The sequence below is a fragment of the Sprattus sprattus genome, assembly GCF_963457725.1.
Source record: "Sprattus sprattus genome assembly, chromosome: 15".
Classification (NCBI taxonomy): Eukaryota; Metazoa; Chordata; class Actinopteri; order Clupeiformes; family Clupeidae; genus Sprattus; species Sprattus sprattus.
This window is the reverse complement of record NC_137913.1, coordinates 4,462,895-4,485,394: the sequence shown is the minus strand read 5'-3', so window position 1 is coordinate 4,485,394 and position 22,500 is coordinate 4,462,895. Positions and strand designations below refer to the sequence as shown.

General features: G+C 43.3%; 2 protein-coding genes across 3 annotated transcripts in view; both read left to right on the top strand.

Annotated features, from left to right (window-relative positions):
* sorbs3 (sorbin and SH3 domain containing 3) overlaps window positions 1-17,262 on the top strand; it is a 28,962-nt gene extending 11,700 nt beyond the window's left edge. Inside the window, exons 9-18 of one of the 2 annotated variants that reach the window (XM_080852403.1) lie at window positions 2,123-2,181; window positions 9,397-9,503; window positions 11,331-11,389; window positions 11,544-11,590; window positions 12,546-12,660; window positions 12,922-13,047; window positions 13,634-14,173; window positions 14,318-14,394; window positions 14,906-15,012; window positions 15,857-17,262. In XM_080852403.1, coding sequence (XP_080708529.1) covers window positions 2,123-2,181; window positions 9,397-9,503; window positions 11,331-11,389; window positions 11,544-11,590; window positions 12,546-12,660; window positions 12,922-13,047; window positions 13,634-14,173; window positions 14,318-14,394; window positions 14,906-15,012; window positions 15,857-15,864 — 1,245 coding nt within the window. In that variant the 3' untranslated portion in view covers window positions 15,865-17,262. Of the gene's footprint in view, window positions 1-2,122; window positions 2,182-9,396; window positions 9,504-11,330; window positions 11,390-11,543; window positions 11,591-12,545; window positions 12,661-12,921; window positions 13,048-13,633; window positions 14,174-14,317; window positions 14,395-14,905; window positions 15,013-15,143 lie in introns of both variants that reach the window. The other variant, XM_080852402.1, reaches the window with a different exon arrangement.
* Window positions 17,263-17,921: 659 nt separating this feature from the next.
* The window catches only part of pdlim2 (PDZ and LIM domain 2 (mystique)), a gene marked incomplete at its 3' end in the record, with an annotated part of 73,287 nt that continues 68,708 nt past the window's right edge, over window positions 17,922-22,500 (top strand). Inside the window, exon 1 of the mRNA XM_080852405.1 lies at window positions 17,922-18,059. The remainder of the gene's footprint in view (window positions 18,060-22,500) is intronic.

Here is a 22,500-nt window from a genome sequence, read left to right as displayed (position 1 = left end):
TTAGACTCTGCTCACTGCCACACATCTCACTGTCTCTGACCCCCCACATCTCCAAGGCTGTACCCTCTCCCAAACTTGATCCAAATGCTCTCAGTCTCCCCCAAATACCCCCACTCTCCCCCATCCACCCCCACTCTCCCCCAAACACCCTCAGACTCCCCCAAATACCCCCACTCTCCCCCATCCACCCCCACTCTCCCCCAAACACCCTCAGACTCCCCCAAATACCCCCACTCTCCCCCATCCACTCCCCCATCCACCCCCACTCTCCCCCATCCACTCCCACTCTTCCCCAGACACCCCCAGACTCCCCCAAACACCCTCAGTCTCCCCATCCACCCCTAAACACCCCCAGACTCCCCCATCCACCCCACTCTCCCCCAAACGCCCTCAGTCTCCCCCAAACACCCCCAGACTCCCCCAAACATCCCCAAACACCCCCATCCACCCCCACTCTCCCCCATCCACCCCTAGTCTCCCCCATCCACCTTCAGTCTTCCCCATCCACCTTCAGTCTTCCCCATCCTCCCTCAGTCTCCCCATCCACCCTCTCAACGAATGGTTTTCTGACCCCCTTGAGCCTCCTAGCACGCAATGCTGCCTGAATAACTACTTTCCCTAATTTACAGCCTTACCACTTTGCTCTGCCAAACCCACATTCAGTGCATTTACTGTGGTCTGAGACCTCTCTGCTGGATTTAAACCAAGCTAATGGTGCAGCTTATGAGCATTGATTCAATTATATTGAAAGTGATCCCCCCCCCCCCACCTCTGCCTTTATGACTTGAGTCACTAGGGAATCCAGTGACACAAAGCTTCAAATTAAGCTCCTCAATTACTTATTTCTAGACGGCCACACTTAATACAGTACATGAAACACACAGAGGAGCTTACATGCAGCAGTTACATGAAGGTCTACAGACTGCAGTTGTTGTACACAGTTATGAGAGGGCTAGGACGTGGAAGACTGTGCCCAGTTCTCTCTCTCTCTCTCGCTTTATCTCTCTCATCTATCTCTCTCTCTCTCGCTCTATTCGTCACTGGACATCAGCCCCTGCCATCTTCTTGTGTTAAGTCCCATCCCCACCCATCAGATGCCCTTCCTTGCCCTGCTTGGCATGCCAGTTTTTGGATTTGACCTGCACCAATCACACGCCTGTCCCACCTCAGATTGTAAAATCTGTTTCGCTCTGCATGCTTTCTCAGTGTTGGATTAATAATCTGTTTCGCTCTGCTTTCTCAGTGTTTGATTAATAATCTGTCTTGCTCTGCTTTCTCAGTGTTGGATTAATAATCTGTTTCGCTCTGCTTTCTCAGTGTTTGATTAATAATCTGTCTTGCTCTGCTTTCTCAGTGTTGGATTAATAATCTGTCTCGCTCTGCTTTCTCAGTGTTGGATTAATAATCGTTCTTGCTCTGCTTTCTCAGTGTTCGACTAATAATCTCTCTCACTCTGCATGCTTTCTCAGTGTTCGATAAATAATCTGTCTCGCTCTGCATGCTTTCTCAGTGTTGGATTAATAATCTGTCTCGCTCTGCATGCTTTCTCAGTGTTGGATCAAGTGCTCTTTGTCTGCCTCCTCCTCTCCCCAGTGAAGAAAGGCCATTGATTTTCCAAAATACTTTATTTTTTATTTTTTTTCAACTTCCCAGCAAAACAGTGGCCTTCTTTGTAATGCATGTCTTTGGAGTGATCAACAAACCCCGCCTCCTCTCCTTCAGAAATCATCTACAGTTGGTTGTGTGCTCTGATATGTGTGTGTGTGTGTGGACGTGTGTGTGTGTGTGTGTGCTCTGATGGCTTTAACCAAGTGACCTGCTCCCGAGACACCAATGATTCACCTCATTTTAAGGCAGTTCTACATCCCTGCTCAGCCTTACTGCAAACTTTGGAATGTAGGACCCAGGGGAGATGTGCATCTGCCGGGGCGGGAGTGGTCACCCCCTCTGTTAAATTTCCTCTAAGCTTTTCCTTGAGCTGGGGCTCCGCTGCCTTCTCCGCGTCCTGAGCAGAGCAGCAGTGGACGAAAAGGCAGAGCAGGACTTAGTGTGGACTCTCTTTCTCTCTCTCTCACTCTCTCTCTCTCCCTCTCCCTATTTCTCTCTCTCTCTCTCTCAACAGGGCGAGAGGAGCAACACGTCCGGAGCCACAGAAGCCCCTGGGAGAGAACAGGACAACAGGTGTGTCTCTGTCTCTGTCTCTTTGTGTCTGTGCCTCTGTAAGAGTGAGGACATCTTTAAAGAATGTTGTGCATGTGTAATGTGAAAAGCCTTTAAAACAAAAGAGAGTAGTTTTTAGCTTACGCGTGTGTGTGTGTGTGCGTGCGTGTGTGTGCGTGTGTGTGTGTGTGTGTGTGTGTGTGGATGTTAGTGAGTGAGTGGATGTGCGTGTGGATGTGTGTGTGTGTGGAAGTGAGTGAGTGAGTGTGTGTGTGTGTGTGTGTGTGTGTGTGTGTGTGTGTGTGTGTGTGGATGTCTTGTGAATCAGTTGTCAGATGCTGGAGTACAGCTGATTTCCTCTCACTTGTAAAGTTAAGCTCCTTTGGCTGGGGGCTTCAGTGTGTGTGTGTGGAAGTGTGTGTGTGTGTGTGTGTGTGTGTGGAAGTGAGTGTGTGTGTGTGGAAGTGAGTGTGTGTGTGTGTGTGTGTGGAAGTGAGTGTGTGTGTGTGTGTGTGTGTGTGTGTGTGTGTGCTCCTTTGGCTGGGGGCTTCAGGGTGAACCCTGTTGAGCTGTGCTGGACCTCTGACTGGTGCTACTGTGCTTCTATTAGTCAATAGAGAAAGTTTTAAGCTTTAAACTTTCAATATAATGTTTAGGTGACAAACAGTTTCAGTCATTGTGATAAGTGGTGGTCCCATTCAGTCTTTTCTTCATTTGATGGTTTTAGTTACAGGTTCATTAAAGATTTCCCCAAAAAAGTCAAAAAAAGTATAATCCAAAGTCATAGATCTCAGAATTAGAGTTTTTCGACTGACAAGCAATGGAGATGATGTGCACTTAGTAATAAGAGGTATTAATTAGAGGTATTAAATTGCAAATGTACAGAGTTTAATTTGCAGTACACATTGAAACAGTTTTCTGGTGGTGTCTAAATAATGGAGTGGTCATCTCCCATTAGACACTGAACTCGGAAGACACCGGGCCAGTGATCTGCTCAGTGGTCTGCCCAGTGCTCGTGTGTCAGGGATAGTGTGTGTGTGTGTGTGTGTGTGTGTGTGTGTGTGTGTGTGTGTGTGTGAGAGACACAGGGCCAGTGGTCTGCCCAGTGCTCGTGTGTCAGGGATAGGTTAATGGTTCAATGTTTGGCTGGCAGCCACATACCTGACCTCCCTTGAGCTTTAAGTGTGGAAGTTGGCCCTGCATCGGTCAGTGTGTGTGTGTGTGCTTGTGTGCGAGCGTGTGTCTGTGTGTGTGTGTGTGGGTGCGAGGGTGTGTCTGTGTGTGCGTGTCATATGAGTGGTTTCACCTTCCTTTGTCAGATTTGTCCATCACATTAAACAGGCCTGTATCATCCTATTACTCCTCATCGTTATGATCAACACTAGGGATGCATACCTAAACCCACGTTCAGGTTCAGGTCCGAATTAGAATCCAGAGGTTTAGGTTCAGGTCCGGACCTAAGAAGTCCGGACCCGAACTCATGGCATATTTGAATATATGAACTGTTTAAAGTATACTATTAATATAAATACATACAAAACATTTGGCTTCAAACTACAGCTTTTTTTTTTTTTTACTTCAAACTATGAACATTATATTAACTGTAAACAACAGTTTATAGTCTACTTAAATAAATATAAATAAGTACAAAAAACACACACACTCTGCACACACTACAGCTTCAAACTTATTTTGCAAAAATATGAGCATATTTGCCTTTGGAGTCAAACATGTATTATTTTGTTTGTATTGTATTATTTATTTTAATGAAATTTCACCATTTCTGATTTGTTTATATCGATTTTTTCTATCTGTTTATAGTTAATCTTTTTTACTTGAACACACTGAGTACGAGAAAATGTGCACTGCCCCTTTAAGAGACTATTATACGTTTTGCTGTGATCTCCGTTTATTTGTCAGTCTGAGGTTGCTGATTTGCTGTTGACCTTCTCTCCTCTTTACACACAATTGTTGTGTTGCGTTTGCTGCACGTCGCGATGTTTGAATCTTTTTGTGCAAAATACAGCCACACTTTTGACCGTTTACCTTTCGGTATTTTCTCTGTTAAAAGTTTTATGGCTAGCTCTGTTTGTTCTTGTTCTGTGACATGCTGCCTGCTCTTCATTGTCATACGACTGTTGCTATGAAAACACCAATGAGCGACACAGGACAACGTTTATAGTGGGAGCTAGGGCAGTTGTAAATGTGCCCCACGAAATCTGCCTGGCAAAAAAATACAAAATAATTCATACAAATCATACTTACACCACTAACGTTACTGCTAGTTAGCTATCGCTAGTTTTCTTCTGTTTTGGAAGCAGCCCCTGTGTTTCATGTTGCAGCCTGAAATAATTCATGTTTATAAGACAACATTTTACATAAGTTTTCAAGATTTAGCTGCATGATTTGTTGCTGTTATTTATTTAAATCGGCTCAGGCACCGAAATCTGTGTGACATTTCGGTCCGGGTGCGTAACGGTATAGGAATGTCTTTTTCCACCGCAAATTTCAAGGTGGTCTAGAACGAAAATATAGTAGGATATAGTATGTGAGTGCTAGATTTTTTACAAGTCCAGTACCGAATCACTGGGGTTTCGGTTTTTCTGGACCTGAACCTAAACGTTTTTACAAGTCCAGAACCGGTCCGGCGTACCGGTACGCATCCCTAATCAACACCTCATTGTCATTCACAAAGAATGTCATCAGCCACGGCTATAAAATATCATTTAGCTTACATGCCTGATTACAGGCTCTGGGCTCTGTAAAACTCCCTTTAAAACACAGGCAGGTCTTAGATCAGTAGTTCATGCAGGGTTAGAATGCCTGAATACGGAACATGGAACACAGGCAGGTCTTAGATCAGTAGTTCATGCAGGGTTAGAATGCCTGAATACGGAACATGGAGCACAGGCAGGTCTTAGATCAGTAGTTCATGCAGGGTTAGAATGCCTGAATACGGAACATGGGTTGAGCAAAGGCAATTAACTACTCTGGGTGGATCCTATGACAGCGGCACAATATGTAGCCTTATAGGACTCTCCCGACAGCATCATATACTTTTCTATACACTCATCTAATTTCATTGTTTATTTCATGTATCGTATTTATTGTATGTTATTCCATCCTTACAATTGTACTAATATTGCTGCTGTCAAATAAACAGTTCTGAGTTCTGAGGTCTGAAAGGCAGTTCTTAGATCAGTAGTTCATGCAGGGTTAGGGTTAGAATGCCTGAATACGGAGCATGGGGTGAGCAAAGGCAGATCTTAGATCAGTAGTTCCTGTTCCTTCACCAAGGCCTCCGTCAGAGGCACCTCCATCCCTCACTACTCTAGCATGTTCCACTGCACTGTTGACTGGGTCAAGAGAGGTCAGTGTCACACATTTTTAACCTATTCTGTTATACATTCTTCACCCCCCCCCCCCCCCATCCTCTTTAGTTGTTACCTGCTAAGTTGAGCTTTCCACACATATTCACTAAAACTTAAACCTTTCACAGCCCTTAGAACGCTGTAAAAAAAAAGCCCCCGTTGCCACGGAAATGAGAAGTGGAAACATGCACTTCTCGGAGTATGGCGAGCTTTTACTGCTTCCCCTCGTCCCTGAGGGGGGACATGTGTGAGACTCTTACAGAAAACACACTCTTACAGAAACACACTCTTACAGAAAACACACTCTTACAGAAAACACTCTCTTACAGAAAACACTCTCTTACAGTAAACACTCTCTTACAGAAAACACTCTCTTACAGAAAACACTCTCTTACAGTAAACACTCTCTTACAGAAAACACACTCTTACAGAAACACACTCTCTTACAGTAAACACACTCTTACAGAAAACACACTCTTACAGAAACACACTCTCTTACAGTAAACACACTCTTACAGAAAACACACTCTTACAGAAAACACACTCTTACAGAAAACACACTCTTACAGAAACACACTCTTACAGAAACACACTCTTACAGAAAACACACTCTTACAGAAACACACTCTTACAGAAAACACACTCTTACAGAAAACACACTCTTACAGAAACACACTCTTACAGAAAACACACTCTTACAGAAAACACACTCTTACAGAAAACACTCTCTTACAGAAAACAAGCTCCCTAAGGGAGGACATGTGTGAGACTCTTACAGAAACACACTCTTACAGTAAACACACTCTTACAGTAAACACTCTCTTACAGTAAACACACTCTTACAGAAACACACTCTTACAGAAAACACACTCTTACAGAAAACACACTCTTACAGAAACACACTCTTACAGAAACACACTCTTACAGAAACACACTCTTACAGTAAACACTCTCTTACAGTAAACACACTCTTACAGAAACACACTCTTACAGAAAACACACTCTTACAGAAACACTCTCTTACAGAAACACACTCTTACAGAAAACACACTCTTACAGAAACACACACTCTTACAGTAAACACTCTCTTACAGAAAACACACTCTTACAGAAACACACTCTCTTACAGTAAACACACTCTTACAGAAAACACACTCTTACAGAAAACACACTCTTACAGAAACACTCTCTTACAGAAACACTCTCTTACAGAAACACTCTCTTACAGAAAACACACTCTTACAGAAAACACACTCTTACAGAAACACACTCTTACAGAAAACACACTCTTACAGAAAACACACTCTTACAGAAACACACTCTTACAGAAAACACACTCTTACAGAAACACACTCTTACAGAAAACACACTCTTACAGAAAACACACTCGTACAGAAACACTCTCTTACAGAAAACACACTCTTACAGAAAACACACTCTTACAGAAACACACTCTTACAGAAAACACTCTCTTACAGAAAACACACTCTTACAGAAACACCTTACAAAAAACACACTCTTACAGAAACACACTCTTACAGAAACACACTATTACAGAAAACACACTCTTACAGAAACACACTCTTACAGAAAACACTCTCTTACAGAAAACACACTCTTACAGAAACACACTCTTACAGAAAACACACTCTTACAGAAACACACTCTTACAGAAACACACTCTTACAGAAAACACTCTCTTACAGAAACACTCTCTTACAGAAAACACACTCTTACAGTAAACACACTCTTACAGAAACACACTCGTACAGAAACACACTCTTACAGAAACACACTCTTACAGAAAACACACTCGTACAGAAACACACTCTTACAGAAACACACTCTTACATACTCTTACAGAAAACACACTCTTACACACTCTTACAGAAAACACACTCTTACAGAAAACACACTCTTACAGAAACACTCTCTTACAGAAACACACTCTTACAGAAAACACACTCTTACAGAAAACACACTCTTACAGAAAACACTCTCTTACAGAAACACTCTCTTACAGAAAACACACTCTTACAGAAAACACACTCTTACAGAAACACTCTCTTACAGAAAACACACTCTTACAGAAAACACTCTCTTACAGAAACACTCTCTTACAGAAACACTCTCTTACAGAAAACACTCTCTTACAGAAAACACACTCTTACAGAAAACACTCTCTTACAGAAACACTCTCTTACAGAAAACACACTCTTACAGAAAACACTCTCTTACAGAAACACTCTCTTACAGAAAACACACTCTTACAGAAACACACTCTTACAGAAAACACACTCTTACAGAAACACACTCTCTTACAGAAAACACACTCTTACAGTAAACACACTCTTACAGAAAACACTCTCTTACAGAAAACACACTCTGTAAGAGTGTGTTTCTGTAAGAGTGTGTTTTCTGTAAGAGTGTGTTTTTGTTAGAGTGTGTTTTCTGTAAGAGTGTGTTTCTGTAAGAGTGTGTTTCTGTAACACTCTCTTACAGAAACACTCTCTTACAGAAACACACTCTTACAGAAAACACACTCTTACAGAAAACACACTCTTACAGAAACACACTCGTACAGAAACACACTCTTACAAAAAACACACTCTTACAGAAACACACTCTTACAGAAACACTCTCTTACAGAAACACACTCTTACAGAAAACACACTCTTACAGAAACACTCTCTTACAGAAAACACACTCTTACAGAAAACACACTCTTACAGAAACACCGTTACAGAAACACACTCTTACAAAAAACACACTCTTACAGAAACACACTCTTACAGAAACACACTCTTACAGAAAACACACTCTAACAAAAACACACTCTTACAGAAAACACACTCTTACAGAAACACACTCTTACAGAAACAAACTCATACAGAAACACACTCTTACAGAAACACTCTCTTACAGAAAACACACTCTTACAGAAAACACACTCGTACAGAAACACACTCTTGCAGAAAACACACTCTTGCAGAAAACACACTCTTACAGAAAACACACTCTTACAGAAAACAAGCTCCTAGCTTGACTACGAGGTCAAGAGGTGTAACCATGAACCCTTAGATGGTTGAGGTGTTTTATTTATTGATCCCAAAAAACGTCTTTGCTTAAAGGTTGTTGTGGAGAAAGAGAACCTTTCCTTGTAACCGTGCATTACAAAGTAGGTATGATAGGCCTGTATGCAGCAGGAATAGTTTCAGATCAGCAGGAAGATTGTCGTGTGTGGAGTAGAGTGGGGTGATTAGTGCCAGCGGGGAAGTTGTGCCACCCCCTATTTCTAGGGAACCATAGAAAAAAATGAAGATTGGAAGAGTCAGCCATTTAACTCAACCTGCAAAAAAGAGAGCCTCTTTGCATGAGAGATAAGCACATTTAAGTTTCCATCACTTTTTTGCCTTCCAAAGTAAAATTTCTATGATCACTTTAAATAAACCTTAAATGAGTAATGTTGCATTGAATTGGTATAGGCTAGTTTTTATATAGCATCACAGTTTTTGAGATGCAAATATACTGTTTTACCTTAATAATCAATGGCATAATTTACCCCAATATATTCTCTTTAATGGCACAACTTTTTTTCAGAAAGCTTTATTTCTTAAATACTATATTTCAGATCCAAAGTGATTGTTCCCAAGGATGCACCACATCCTGAAATATATGTAGGCCTACATATTTTAGTTGGAAGCATAACTGTAATGGCCTCACTTTAAAGTCACTTTAAGTAAAAAAAATTGGCACAACTCACCCCACTCTCCCCTATAGAGCAGAGTTGTGTTGCTTTTGAAAATCATTTAATTATGACTATGCTTTGCAATTGGCTCGTTGAACATATTCCATTTTCCAACAGCTTGGCTGGAGCAAAGCATTCTGGGACAAAGGTGGGGGCTCACCATTATACTGCCCCGGTTACAACTCCTCGTCAGGCCACAGTGCCTGGGTCATCACATGCTAAAGGTAGGATAAGACCCAACAGAACAGTTCCTGTTGACTTAGGTTCCACCATAGAATGGTTCTGAACCAGCGTCACATTGCCCTTATCCATGGACGTGGATAAGGGGTTTCCTTTTGTGTTTTATCAGTGTTGTGTTCTATTGTAAGACTGTGGTGTAGTGACGCTTCAGAGTAACGACAAGCAGGATGATAATAACACTCTTTACTGAGAACTGTCAGCAGCATGAAAGTACGTGACTAGTAGCATTGAGGTTCACTCTTCTTCTGCTCTATGTACGTCAATTAGCTAGCATTACTTACGGAACAGTGCCTCCTAGTGGTAGCACAATAAGGCCCAATTTACACACAGGTTTTCGCGATGTCGGCGACATCTGCACGACATCTGCGCCAAGATGTCGGGGCGCATTTACACACACCGCAGGAAGTTTCTCAGTTTGCCTCTGTTGATAACGATGTTGCCTAGCAACACTGTCTGTAATATGCCGTACAGAAGTCGGGTCGCGTTTACACGCACTTTGAAGATGTCGGGGACTCCCGATGGGCTGTCGGGCGAATGGTACGGGGCTGTCGGCTGAAATTCGGCCGACATCGGCACACCGACAGTTAAATTTGCGTTTAGACGCTGAAAAAAACTGTCGGTGTACAGATGTCGGCTATGCCGACATCGCGAAAACCTGTGTGTAAATTGGGCCTAAGGAACAGTATTACAGAACACAACAACGACCCAACAGAACAGTTCCTGTTGACTTAGGTTCCACCAAATGGTTCTGAACTAGCGTCACATTACCCTTATCCATGGGAGTGGATAAGGTGTTTCCTTTTGTGTTTTATCAGTGTTGTGTTCTATTGTAAGAGGGTTAAGACTGAATGTTAATCTGTGGGCTGCTGTTGGGGAGTTAAGCGTGAATGTTACCCGGCTTGATATCAGGACACATCCCATAATAGACACAGCCCAGGAAGTGTCTGTCTTTAGACGCATGACTGCTTTGCCTGGACTCCTGTCTAATCAGTGGTCAAACATGTTTTTGAACTGAAATATTGAGGTTAGACTTCTGCATGTTTTTGGCCGAGCTCAGCCTCGCGAGTAGGAGGGGAGAGGAAGCTGGCAGAATATGGGCCAGAGGGAGGAAGTCTTGATTATAGATCAGACTCTATCCAATTGTTTTTCTTGGGAGATTAGTCCGTGGAGAGCTGGCCTGAGAATGTAGCCACAGTAAATGTACAGTTACATATATGCTAGGCCAGACACACACACACACACACACACACACACACACACACACACTCATACACACACACACTAGGCCAGACAGCTCACGCTCATACACACACACACACACACACACACACACACACATATGCTAGGCAAGACACACACACACACATGTGCTAGGCCAGACAGCTCACGTTTTACTTCCCAGCTACTTGAATGACAACTAATATGTTAACACAAGACCTTTCCAACAGAGATAATATGTACAGTTTGACTTAAGATCAACTTGTGTGGTTTATGTGCTGAATCCTGTGTGAGATGGATGTAATTCATGAAACTCAAAAGTAGTCCATTGCACATTCCTAAGTGGTGATGTACTTAACTGTTAATTTGCTAGAACAACACGCTAACAAAACAGAAGCTGTTTGGTGAGGCATAGTTTGTACATGCAGTCATTTGGTGTATAGCTAATGTATAGTGAGAGTCTACACTACTGTGGTAGATCGTAATAAGTGACAGAAACTGAATGTGCTGTGTACTGTACCCTTTAACTTGACATTGGCCCCCTACATCTTGGTAACCTTGGTAACCTCATCTTCTCCTGTAACAACGTACAGATAGATTCAGCCCTGCACCTGAAGCCATGGACTTCCCACCAAAGAGAGAAGAGAAGAAGGTAAAATCTTCTGAATCTGTAAAACACACATAACATTGACTTTTTTCAATTGCTGTGAAAACGACCTGTCCATATTTTGTTTTTTTGTTAAACACTAACCGCATCTGCTTTTCTCTGCCAAATTTCGTATTTGTATTTCTTTGTGTCTGTGCAGATGAAGGCAGCTCGGGCCAAGTTCAATTTCCCAGCGCAGTCACCCAAGTAAGTAGTGAATGATCCCTGGCAGATCGGCCCACGGATCATTTCCTCTCTCACAAGTTGTTTTTTTATTGCACAGTCAGGAAGTGCTGAGCAGGAGGTGGAGGGGGAAGAACAGGGATGCAAATTAACTGTGATTATTTCACGCTTGAGACTCTCCCCGAAACGTTTCCACGCAGGTCTTGTTTCAGAGGTAACAGAAGGAGAAGCAGAATTCCACAAAGGGAATCCGTTGCACATTGTGGGTCCAAATTCCAGTGTGGGATCAGATTTAGGATTTCATTTTGCCTCCAGTCTTGGGAAAGGAATTTCTTGAAATGCTTTCGGTGCTACTTGTTTTGCCTTTCCTGGTTAATCAAGGTGCATAGAACACCTTGTGAACATGTTTGAACACACGTGTTTCTGAAATGTCCCCAGAACAATCATCGCTTTTTGTTTTTGCTGCAAGCCATATCTTGCTACATATCTTCTCAATTTATACGGTACATATGTATTTTCTCCCCCAATTACTCTTATGTTGCTTGACCTTTTAGGATATTTTGGGTGGATTAAGCAGGAAATTAGTTGTACCAGGAAGTTGTGTGATCATCACTGGTTGTCATATCTTGCTGCATATCTTCTCATTTTATACGGTACATATGTATTTATTTTCCCTAAATTACTCTTGTGCTGCTTGAACTTTTAGGACATTTTTGGGTGGATTAAGCAGGAAATTAGTTGTACCAGGAACTTGTGTGAGATGAGGATGAGGAGGTTTTTGCTGCAAGTCATATCTTGCTGCATATCTTCTCATTTTATACGGTACATACTGTATATATTTATGTATTTATTTTCCCCAATTACTATCCCCTGGATTAAGCAGGAAATTAGTTGTACCAGGAAGTTGTGTGAGACGAGGACCAAACCCCCCCCCCAGTCTGCCTCCCAAATCTCATTTCCTTCGCCCTTGTCTCCGCAGGGAGCTTCCGCTGCAGAAAGGTGACGTGGTGTACATCCACAGGCAGGTGGACGCCAACTGGTACGACGGGGAGCACCACGGGAGAGCTGGGATCTTTCCCACCAGCTATGTGGAGGTGTGTCAACCTACCTCACAAAACAAACCGGAAGACTCACATGTTTATGTGCGCTTTCTTTTCTTTTCTTTTTTTTGGAGCTAGCTGGAGCATTCAGTCGTTCCCTCAACAACCTCACCCTTTCCTTCCTCTGCTCCCTCCCTCTCTCGCTCTCGCTCTCTCTCTCTCTCTCTCTCTCTCTCTCTCACTCCCTCTCTCTCCCTCTCTCTCTCTCTCCCTCCCTCTCTTTCTTTCTCTCCCTCTCCCTTTCCTCCACACCAGATTATCCCTCCCTCTGAGAAGCCCACGCCCATCAAATCCCCCACCGTTCAGGTGCTGGAGTACGGGGAAGCCGTGGCCTTGTACAACTTCACCGCGGACCTGCCTGTAGAGCTGTCCTTCAAGAAGGTGACTGTTGCTTTTCCCTGCAACTTTTTCCTGCAATTTATGAAGATGTCTTTATAATTGTTGTCCCATAAAAGGAGTGCTCAAGGAATAAAAGAGTTGGACACCACAAGTCTGTGCATATGTGTAGTACTGTTCCAAACAGCAACTGAGGTCTTGAAGGGTCGCTAAGATGGTTTTTGAAAAGATGGCAGTTCCATGAATCTACTGCAGCCCACAGTCTTACCTTATATCTCCATTCCTAGACATCTTCGAAGGTGCTCTGTGATAATCCCCAATGTAAGAACTAACAGTGAATGTAATTATTTCTTATGTTAAGTAGTATTTATTGTTACACCAGGTTTTTGTTGCTCTTAGCTTGACTGTTCTCTCCCTTGTACGTCGCTTTGGGCAAAAGCGTCTGCTAAATGACTAAATGTAATGTAAATGTAATTGTTGCGTTCTCTTTGTAAAGGGGAAGGTCATCAGCGTGACCAGACAAGTGTCTTACAGTGCCCGCAGTCTTACCTTATATCTCCGACTTTGAAGGTGCTCTGTGATAATCCCCAATGTGAGAACTTACAGTGAATGTTGCGTTGTCTCTGTAAAGGGGGAGGTCATCAGCGTGACCAGGCAAGTGGACGACCGATGGCTGGAGGGGCGTGTCCCGGGCACCGCGCGGAGCGGCATCTTCCCCTTGAACTACGTCCAGGTCAACAGAATGCCCCGCACCAAAAGCAGCGATGAGTTCCCCACCTCGCCCGCGTCACCCACATTCCCCGAGCCGCGGAGCCCCGGGCGCCCGCTTCACTCCCCGTGCCCGCGCTCACCCATGATGCCCCCCTCACCCCTCACCCCCGAGGCACAGCGCTCCCCCGCCAAGCCCTCCTCACCCTCCCCGCATGCCGTCACCTCCACCCAGTCACGCTCACCGCTCTCACAAAAGCAGGCAGCCAATCACTGGCCCCACACGTCGCCTGGCCCCTCCTCCCCCACACCACAGAGCAGTCACTGGAGTGGAACGCTCACTACACCTCACAGCCCATTGGATAGAGATGTCAAGTCACCACTGTCAACATCCAATCACATGCCCTCATCTCCTCAGGGTCCAGGACTGAACGTCGGTAGCCAGCCTGCATATTCAGCACAGGTTTGCATCCTCCATATTAGCGTCTTAAAAAGCCTTCATATGGCTACATAGTCTAATGCATCATTGCACTAATGTAAGGTTTCTTATTTAAGATAATGTGCAATTATATTAGAATGACATTAACTCATTTTATTTACTCCACAGCCAAATTCCCATAGAAATGCTCCTCCTCCACCACAGAGCAGGACGAATCCTGGTTCTACGGTAGTGCAGCGGACACCGTAGGTTACCTTTAACTTATGCTAATGTTGCTAATGCTAATGTGTTCGTGTGTGTATGCTCTCATTAGTGGCATTTATCAAGCTAATAGAGAGGGGTGACCTCTGACCCCATGTTGTTGAATAAACACCAATGCTGCACACGGTGCCTTTAGCTACTGTGCCCCAACCCTCTGGAATAGCCTACCTTTGGAGTTAAGGTCATCACACTCAGTGCTCTCTTTTAAAAAGGGAATTAAAACGTCTTTATTTTCTACAGCCTATTCATGACTATAGGTCTTTTTGTTTTTAACACTTCATTTTATTGTTTTTATTGTATTGTTTTTTATTTCATGTATATACACATATATATATATATATATATATATATATATATATATTTTGCTAAGTGTGTTTGTTTGTTTGTTTATTTTAGATAATTTAATGTCTTCTCTGCACAAAGCACATTGTGTCTAGGTATATCATATGAAATGTGCTATATAAATAAACTTGAAGTTGAACTTGTTCTCTGCAGATACAAAGCAGTATACAACTACAAACCGAACAACAAGGACGAGCTGGAGCTGAGAGAGGGAGATATCCTGCAGGTGATGGAGAGATGTGATGATGGCTGGTTTGTAGGTAAGTTTATTAATGGGAATTTTGACACATGACTGCCCTCTAGTGGCTTTGACTGAGCACTACATAGTAGAAATATTCAGTTTGAGTTCTTGGAGAGGTCAAATGAATCTTGTTTTTATTTTATTTTTCAGGTACGTCAGAAAGGACTCAAGCCTTTGGGACGTTTCCTGGCAACTATGTGACACCGGTGTAACCACTGGAATGTTTGACTGTTATTGGACAAGTTTGCTTTTGAGCTGCACCCACTCCACACAGGCTAGCTTGCCACAAATGAATGCAGTGTACTTCCTCCTCACAGACACACACAGGAAAAACAAACACACACACACACACACACACACACACACACACACACACACACACTCACAAACACACACGTTCCTATTCTCATTTCCTGACTCAGCATTGATCTGCATGCACACCTCAATGTCCAGACCACAGTGGCACGAACAATGTAACCACAAAACGTCCAGAAAGCCACGAGTCACTCTTGTCAGCATGTGTGTGTGTGGTATTCACAACAATCCTCAGAAATGGACACTTCAACACAGGGTTAGGCACTTGGACTTCATTTAGATGAAACTCTATGGGTCTCTCTATACAGTTTATCCATTGGACAGTATGAGTCCAAACTGGTTGTCCCCACACAGGAACGTAAAGGGGAAGTTCTTGAGAAGCCTCCAGGTCACCCAGGTCTGCATGGTTTGAACTGTCACCACTGTCGTCACCTCACGGCACCTTCAAGCACACACCCCGACATGGGGTTAGGTCTTTTAAAAAGCAGTCCTGTCCTACCGCTCTATGAAAGGAGCCACTTTAAAAATGTCTTGCACTTTGGTTTCAGATTTGTAACAGCGTCCTGGATGATCGGAAGACGGTGACAAGAAAGTGACACTAAATGTGCCTGGACCACTCTATGGCTTTGGCTTTATGAGCAGAATATAATGCCATAAAATCAGTTTCATATTTATTCCAGTTGTTTTTTTTTGCTCTCTGAACAGGCTTCTTCTCCTTACTCCAGTAACTCACCATGCAGCATTTGACAGAATGTTTAGCTTGAAAGGTAACATTAGCAATATATGTAGAAAAGCTTTTTTTTTATCAAAAAAACTTAATTTTTGTAATCCAAACAGAGGAGGCCAAACATCATGGACGTAATCTCAGTTATGTGAAATGTGTATCGTTCTGTGGAGGATAGGGACAAGTGGAAGCATTTAAATTGAACATTTGGACAACACCAGTTGTATCGACTCAGTAAAATCTCTTCCAGTAAAACTTCTGTGCCAATTTAACACCTTTTAAAAGCCCTTAAAAAGCGCTACACTTTACAGAGCACTTTATGTAATGTGACCAACATGCAAAGGTGATCATTGAATTTCATCGAATTTAAAACAACTCCCTCTATAAGTGTCTGTTTCTAAGATGGTTCTCAGTGCCTATATTGAATGGATGTTGATCGATTAAACCCAGTATTTTGTGCTGCAGTAAGTTGTGTGTGACTATTAAATCTAAACCATCTGTAATCGAGCGGAATAGCCAGCCTTAGCGTAACAAATGGAAACACAGTTGTTGTTTGCATGATCAGAGGCTTTAATAAAATCAGATTCTCATCATTTGGGTCTTGATATTATGTGTCTGGCGCAAAAGACAAAATAGGTGCTTGAACACCAGAAATCTGACTTTATAAAAGTTAAAACATTTTTAGCCAAATTCTATAATTGTTTAAAAGGCTTCAATTTTTTGTGTTGAAAATAGAAAAAAAAAATCGATGCTGCGTGGATATAAATGTATGGTCAAAAGCCTTTGCTTGGAAAACACATGCCGAGGCTGACTAGATAGGCATGCAATCCATGAGCCACCGCCTGCGATTGTATCACTGAGCGCATATTACGACTGTGCCCTCAGGGTGATGTCCTGCCCTGAAGGTGCTGCCCTGCCCTACCCTAGCTAATGACTAGCCACCTTTGACACCTTCAACACTTTTGAGTCATTACATCTTTCACTTCAGAAATTTTCAAATTCCTATCACTCAAAAGAAATATGATTATAGATTAGTGTGGCTGAATTTTATACTATGGTAACACATGTTCGCATTTTATTAAATGAAACACTAGATTTGTAAATAAAAGCCTTCATGTCTAATGTGCTTGGTTTGCCTTACTCTGGTTGTCTGACCAGTAAGATAATGTACAGATTTTTTTTTAGCATGTTATCAAATTGCAAAATAATATATTTTCCTGACAGCACAATGTATTTCAATGTAAGGTACTCACATGTTTGCAAAAATATTCAAATAAACAAATGAAACAAGCACTTTTGTCAACAACATTTGTTATTTCAGTATCTTAGGTCACAATGTGCGTGGACTGTTAGCACTAATGGCATTGTCAGTGTCTCATAGAGTTCTACATAACCTACGGAAGAATAACCGTTATATTTGTGTAAGCTTGCCAGGGGCTACTTTCAAGTAAATGCTCACTATGATATTAAAAACCCAGCCGGTTTGGGGACTTGGCCACTAGATGGTGGTCTTGTAGAAACGCACCGTCTATTCTTCAGTCTTGAATTAATGTCTCAATTAACTCCAACTCCTTGTCAGACACGCCCCATGCCATTTTGCCTGCCCATCCAGGGCTGGTTTATTTTGATAGCAACACGTGGCAAGTGATCTCATGCAGTCGGGGGAGTGTTCACAGGTGATTTGACATCATAGCAGAGGACCACTTGTTTAAGCGCAAGATATACAGTTTTTGGAGCGGTATCGCTGCTTCTGTTTGGATGAAAAGGTTCTTGTCACAGATATTAGTCACTTAGTAGCCTAGACTAAAGAACTAACAAACATCGATAACAGATTTTGGATTGACACACTGCAGAGGACATCTGATAAACAGCTGTCTGTAGCAGTAATACTTTTTTTTAACTCGTCTAAACGCATTATTATATTTTGGCGCTCTGACGCAAGGTGCCGTGGAACGAGCCGCAGACCGCAGGTGTAAATTTACGAGGGGTAATCAGTCTGCCGAGCTTGATCAGTTGCAGTAACGTCGGTGAGTGATTCCATTTGAACTTGTTTATGGCGATTTGTGGCTTAGTTAACATGTTGTATTTTGGCTATGTATCGAGAATGACTGAGTGATTTATCAAGTAACCTGTTTGTAAAGATGAGAGAGTGTAAACAAATGTCTTGTCAATGATTAATGGCATTTGACAGAAAACTTTCTCCGAAGCATGGCTACCTGTCACCAGAGAGAAGTGACAGGCAGTGACGTTTCTATGCGGAGCTTCTTTTGCTTCGTTTTTAACATAATTTTGTTTTGAAGTGTTCACGAGCGAAACCTATATTAATTTGGGTAGATGTTCTATGGTAATTCCTTAAAGTGTTTTGCTGGTAAGCCTCCGTGAAATCAACAAATCTTTCTTACATTCCCGCGGTGTTCCTCAGAAGTAGCCGCTATTCAGAGAAACACAGAAACCTCTATGTTCTGTCTGGCAAAATGGGCGTTTGGTTTGATCTCTATACCGATAGTCCTTCTCAAATTATACAGAGTTGAATGAAAGACAAGAGAGAGTCTTGAGTCAGTAACTTTCGCAGGTACAGAGCTCTGGCTTAACGTTACATACCCGTCGTGTCAATTTTGCCGTGAGGAATAGTTTATTAACGCAACTAACTTTGGTTTTCAAATCTATGCCGTTTAACAGAAAAGTGAGCTGGCTAACCAGACTGTCATTTTCAGGTTGTAAATGCGATCGTATCTAATCTAATTGATATCTGCATCATCAGGAGTTTCACGTAATGTTTTTATGACGAGTATGATATGATGAGGTAGGGAAAAAATGAACTCAGTGAAACTGATGTTGAGGTTTAGGGCATGCCATGCAAGCCCCAAACACCCATAGGAGTGTCATGGTGTGGTGAAGGGTGGGGTGGATGGGGTGGGTTGCAGCTAGAAGAAGCCAGTTAATAGTTTCTGAACTTAAGAAGTAAGGCTGAGAAGAAGCCAGTTAAAAGTTTCTGAACTCCAGAAGTAAGGGTTAGAGTACGTAGACTTCTGTCTAACGCCTAATGTTTCAGAATTATCCAGATAAATGGGTCTAATGGGGATAATATGTCAAGTTTATTCCTTAGGCAGGTTTGAACCTGTACAAACGGTCAACACGGCCATTCAATTGAAAACTGTAATGCTGTGATTAATTGGCACTTTTTTTCAATGGGTGGGAAAGAGCTGGACTGTGCTCACTCACGTGTCCCCACCCCCATGACTGGTATTTCGGTGTTGTACCTTTTGTTTGTGTGCCGTTGCCATTCATAGCCCTGCACCCCCCCCCCCCCCCCCCCTTCACTTGCAATTGTGTGTGCTTCCTGATGCCCCCCCTCTCCTATGCTGATAGGGCAGTCCAGAGCTGACTGGCTTCAGACTGAACACCCTGCTTCTCTATTTCCTGCAATCGACCACTAAAAAAGCGTTTCAATTTTTTTGATTCTTGATGGCTTCTAAATTGTCATAGTAAAAAAATGAAAGAAAAAAAAAAGGTTGTGGGGATGATTTTTCCTGTTTGTTCACTGTTGCCATTGTGGGTGTATGGTCTGGGTGATTCTTTGTTCTTTTTTTCCCTTATTGGCACAACCACAAACAAGTTCTGTTTCTCCTTCCCAAACTGGATACTTGTCCAGAATGGAATCTGGTGGTGTTGTTGGCCTTTTGCAGGGAGCTTGAAATGCTGTCCTGTGCTTTTTGGGGAGTTTGTCGTCTGTTTGTTCTCTTGTTCGTCTGCTGTATCTGCCACAGGAAGTGGTAGACTCCGATACAATCTGTGCGCCGTCTACATGATGAAAGTCATGTTCTGTCGTGGCTCCTTGGCCTTCTCTGCACCGCAACCAATCGTAGTCCAGCCGATCGTTTAGCAGCCTGTGATGACGGGTCTACTGTGTGCTCCCTTGCTTCTAGTCAGATATAAATGGCTGAAATTAGTGGTTTTCTTTTTTTTTCTCCTCTGGGGCCTCGGCTGGTCTTGTCAGCATGAGTGCTGTGTTAGTGTGTGTGTGTGTGTATGTTTTAGTGTGTGTGTGTGTGTGTGTGTGTGCGTGTGGTTGTGTGTGTGTTACGTGTTAGTGTGTGCTACGTGTTGTGCGTGTGTGTCTGTGTAACGTGTTTGTCTGTGCTGTAATCAAGGCCTGTTGCTGCTCAGCGTGCACTGGAGGAGCAAAGATGCATTGCTGCAACAGGATATTTAGAAAGACTGAGTGTCGTGAAGTTTGACAGAAGTGCAGTAACGTTTGAGCTGAGTGTGTGTGTGAGTGTGTGTGTGCGTGTGTGTGTGTGTTTGACAGAGGTGCAGTAACGTGTGAGCTGAGTGTGTGTGTGTGAGTGTGTGTGTTTGACAGAGGTGCAGTAACGTGTGAGCTAGTGCCACAGAGTGACTAAACAATCCATCCAGAGGATGTGGGGAGGCTGACTGCACTTGTCTGGGTCGGACGAGCCGAAGCTTAGATATATTAATACTTGGTCTGGGAATTGAAAATATATGGCTCTGTTGTACACTGAAATGTGTACTCGCACATCCTAGTCTGCGATGTTCTGAGCTACCAAGGCGCTTGTTCAGTGACTGAGCTGATGCGTTGATTGGTTGATTCAAATGTGCCATAGCACACAGATGCTTAATATCTGGCAATGTGCAGGATCACAGAAGAATGCCTTGAGCGTGAGAGGGAAGTGAGTGACCCCCCCCCCCCCTTTTCTCTTCTCTCATGTTTGAACTTTTTGAGGTGAAAATTGAGCTGAATGTTAGAATTGTGCCTGTGGCACCATGGACCAAGGCAGCTGTAGGTTGAACTACTTCTTAAGCAAGACTCCCTCTTTAGAATGTCAGAATTGTCGGCAATCCTCCGCATCATTCGCCATGAGTTCCTATGATGCATGAAATGATGAAATGAAATCGCGTATTTTTCCGTGATGTGACCATAAACTTGACTGAGCTTGGGCTGAATGGCGCACCCACGATGATTGACACCCACAGCATGAGTTGTGTAAAAGCAACACCTCACTGACACACACACACACACACACACACACACACACACGCACACACACACACACACTCACAGCCTAATTAGCCACTTAGTATTCCGACTCACCTTCACATTCCAACACCCATCCTCTGTCATCTTGACTCATGTGTTATTGTTTGATGTCTCCTCCATCTCCTTAGAGATTGGAGTTTTTTTTATCTGACGGAATCAGTGACAGTACAGGGGATGGCCGAAGAAGAATGTGGGGAATGTTATTCCAGGCCGTTTAACAGTAATAGGGAGCGGCTTAGCTGTAGCATTCCTCCCACCATTCTCTCCGGGTGCGTGTGTGTCGGGGCAGGTGCCATTGGCCGAATGCCGTCACCGTAGGGAACGGGGCCTGGCATCATCATCACGGGGCACGGTTCTTCACCGATTGCACAAAAAAGCGCACAAAGAACCCCCATCACAATGGCCAGTCTCCATGACAACGGACACAGAGAGTCAAAGGGTGAAACAGCCACGAGCAAGAGATCCCCTTTGGTTTGAGTCACACCACGTGCATTCCTTTGCTGCTGTCATAAATGGTCTGTGTGTGTGTGTGTGTTTGTGTGTGTGTGTGTGTGTGAGTGAGAGAGAGAGAGCTTTCAGTGGTGTGAGTGTGGTAGTCAGCATGTTTGTTTTGAGTATAGGTGGTCAGTCAGCTGTTGAGACCTACCCCACGTGTGTGTGTGTGTGTGTGTGTGTGTGTCTGTGTGTGTGTGTGCATGTGTGTGTGTGTGTGTGTGTGTGTGTGTGTGTGTGCGCGTGTGTGTGTATGCGTGTGTGTCTGGGTGTTTGTATGCATGTGTGTGTGGGTGTGTGTGTGTGTGTGTGTGTGTGTGTGTGTGTGGGGCAACGACATATGAAGAGCTCCATAGGTACACGTGTTGGATGTACACTCGGCCTTGGATTGGAGAGGGGATCTGTGTCCATCTGTACTTCTAATCACGCCACTGCCATAGCATTAGCCCTGGAACACTCGTTTATAGGCTTCGACTCGATCCAGGCAGTGGAGCTAGCGCTGCTGTTCCAGGAAAAAGAGGGTTGCAGATTATTCGGATCAAAAAATAGTACAATATCCGCGTCATATGACATCATACAGGAAGTGTAACGTACTTTTAGGCATTGGTAGGGGTACCGAGACCTAGTTTTTAGACTTATAATCTAACCCTTACACTTACCCTAAAAAATCCTAAGAAAAAGTTGATTCTGACACTTTTTTTTTGATCCAATATATCCGCAACTGAAAAAGAGAGAGCGAGGGCCTATGGAGTCCAGCCATGCTGCAGTAATGAGGCCAAAGGTGAAGGCTGTCAGCAATCCACACTTATGTCAGACATGCCTTGTGGGTCAAAGTCAGGACTGGTATCTCCAGACAATAAAAGAGAGGCACTTTTCCAAAGCTGTACTGTCCACAGAGAGAGAGAGAGAGAGAGTCT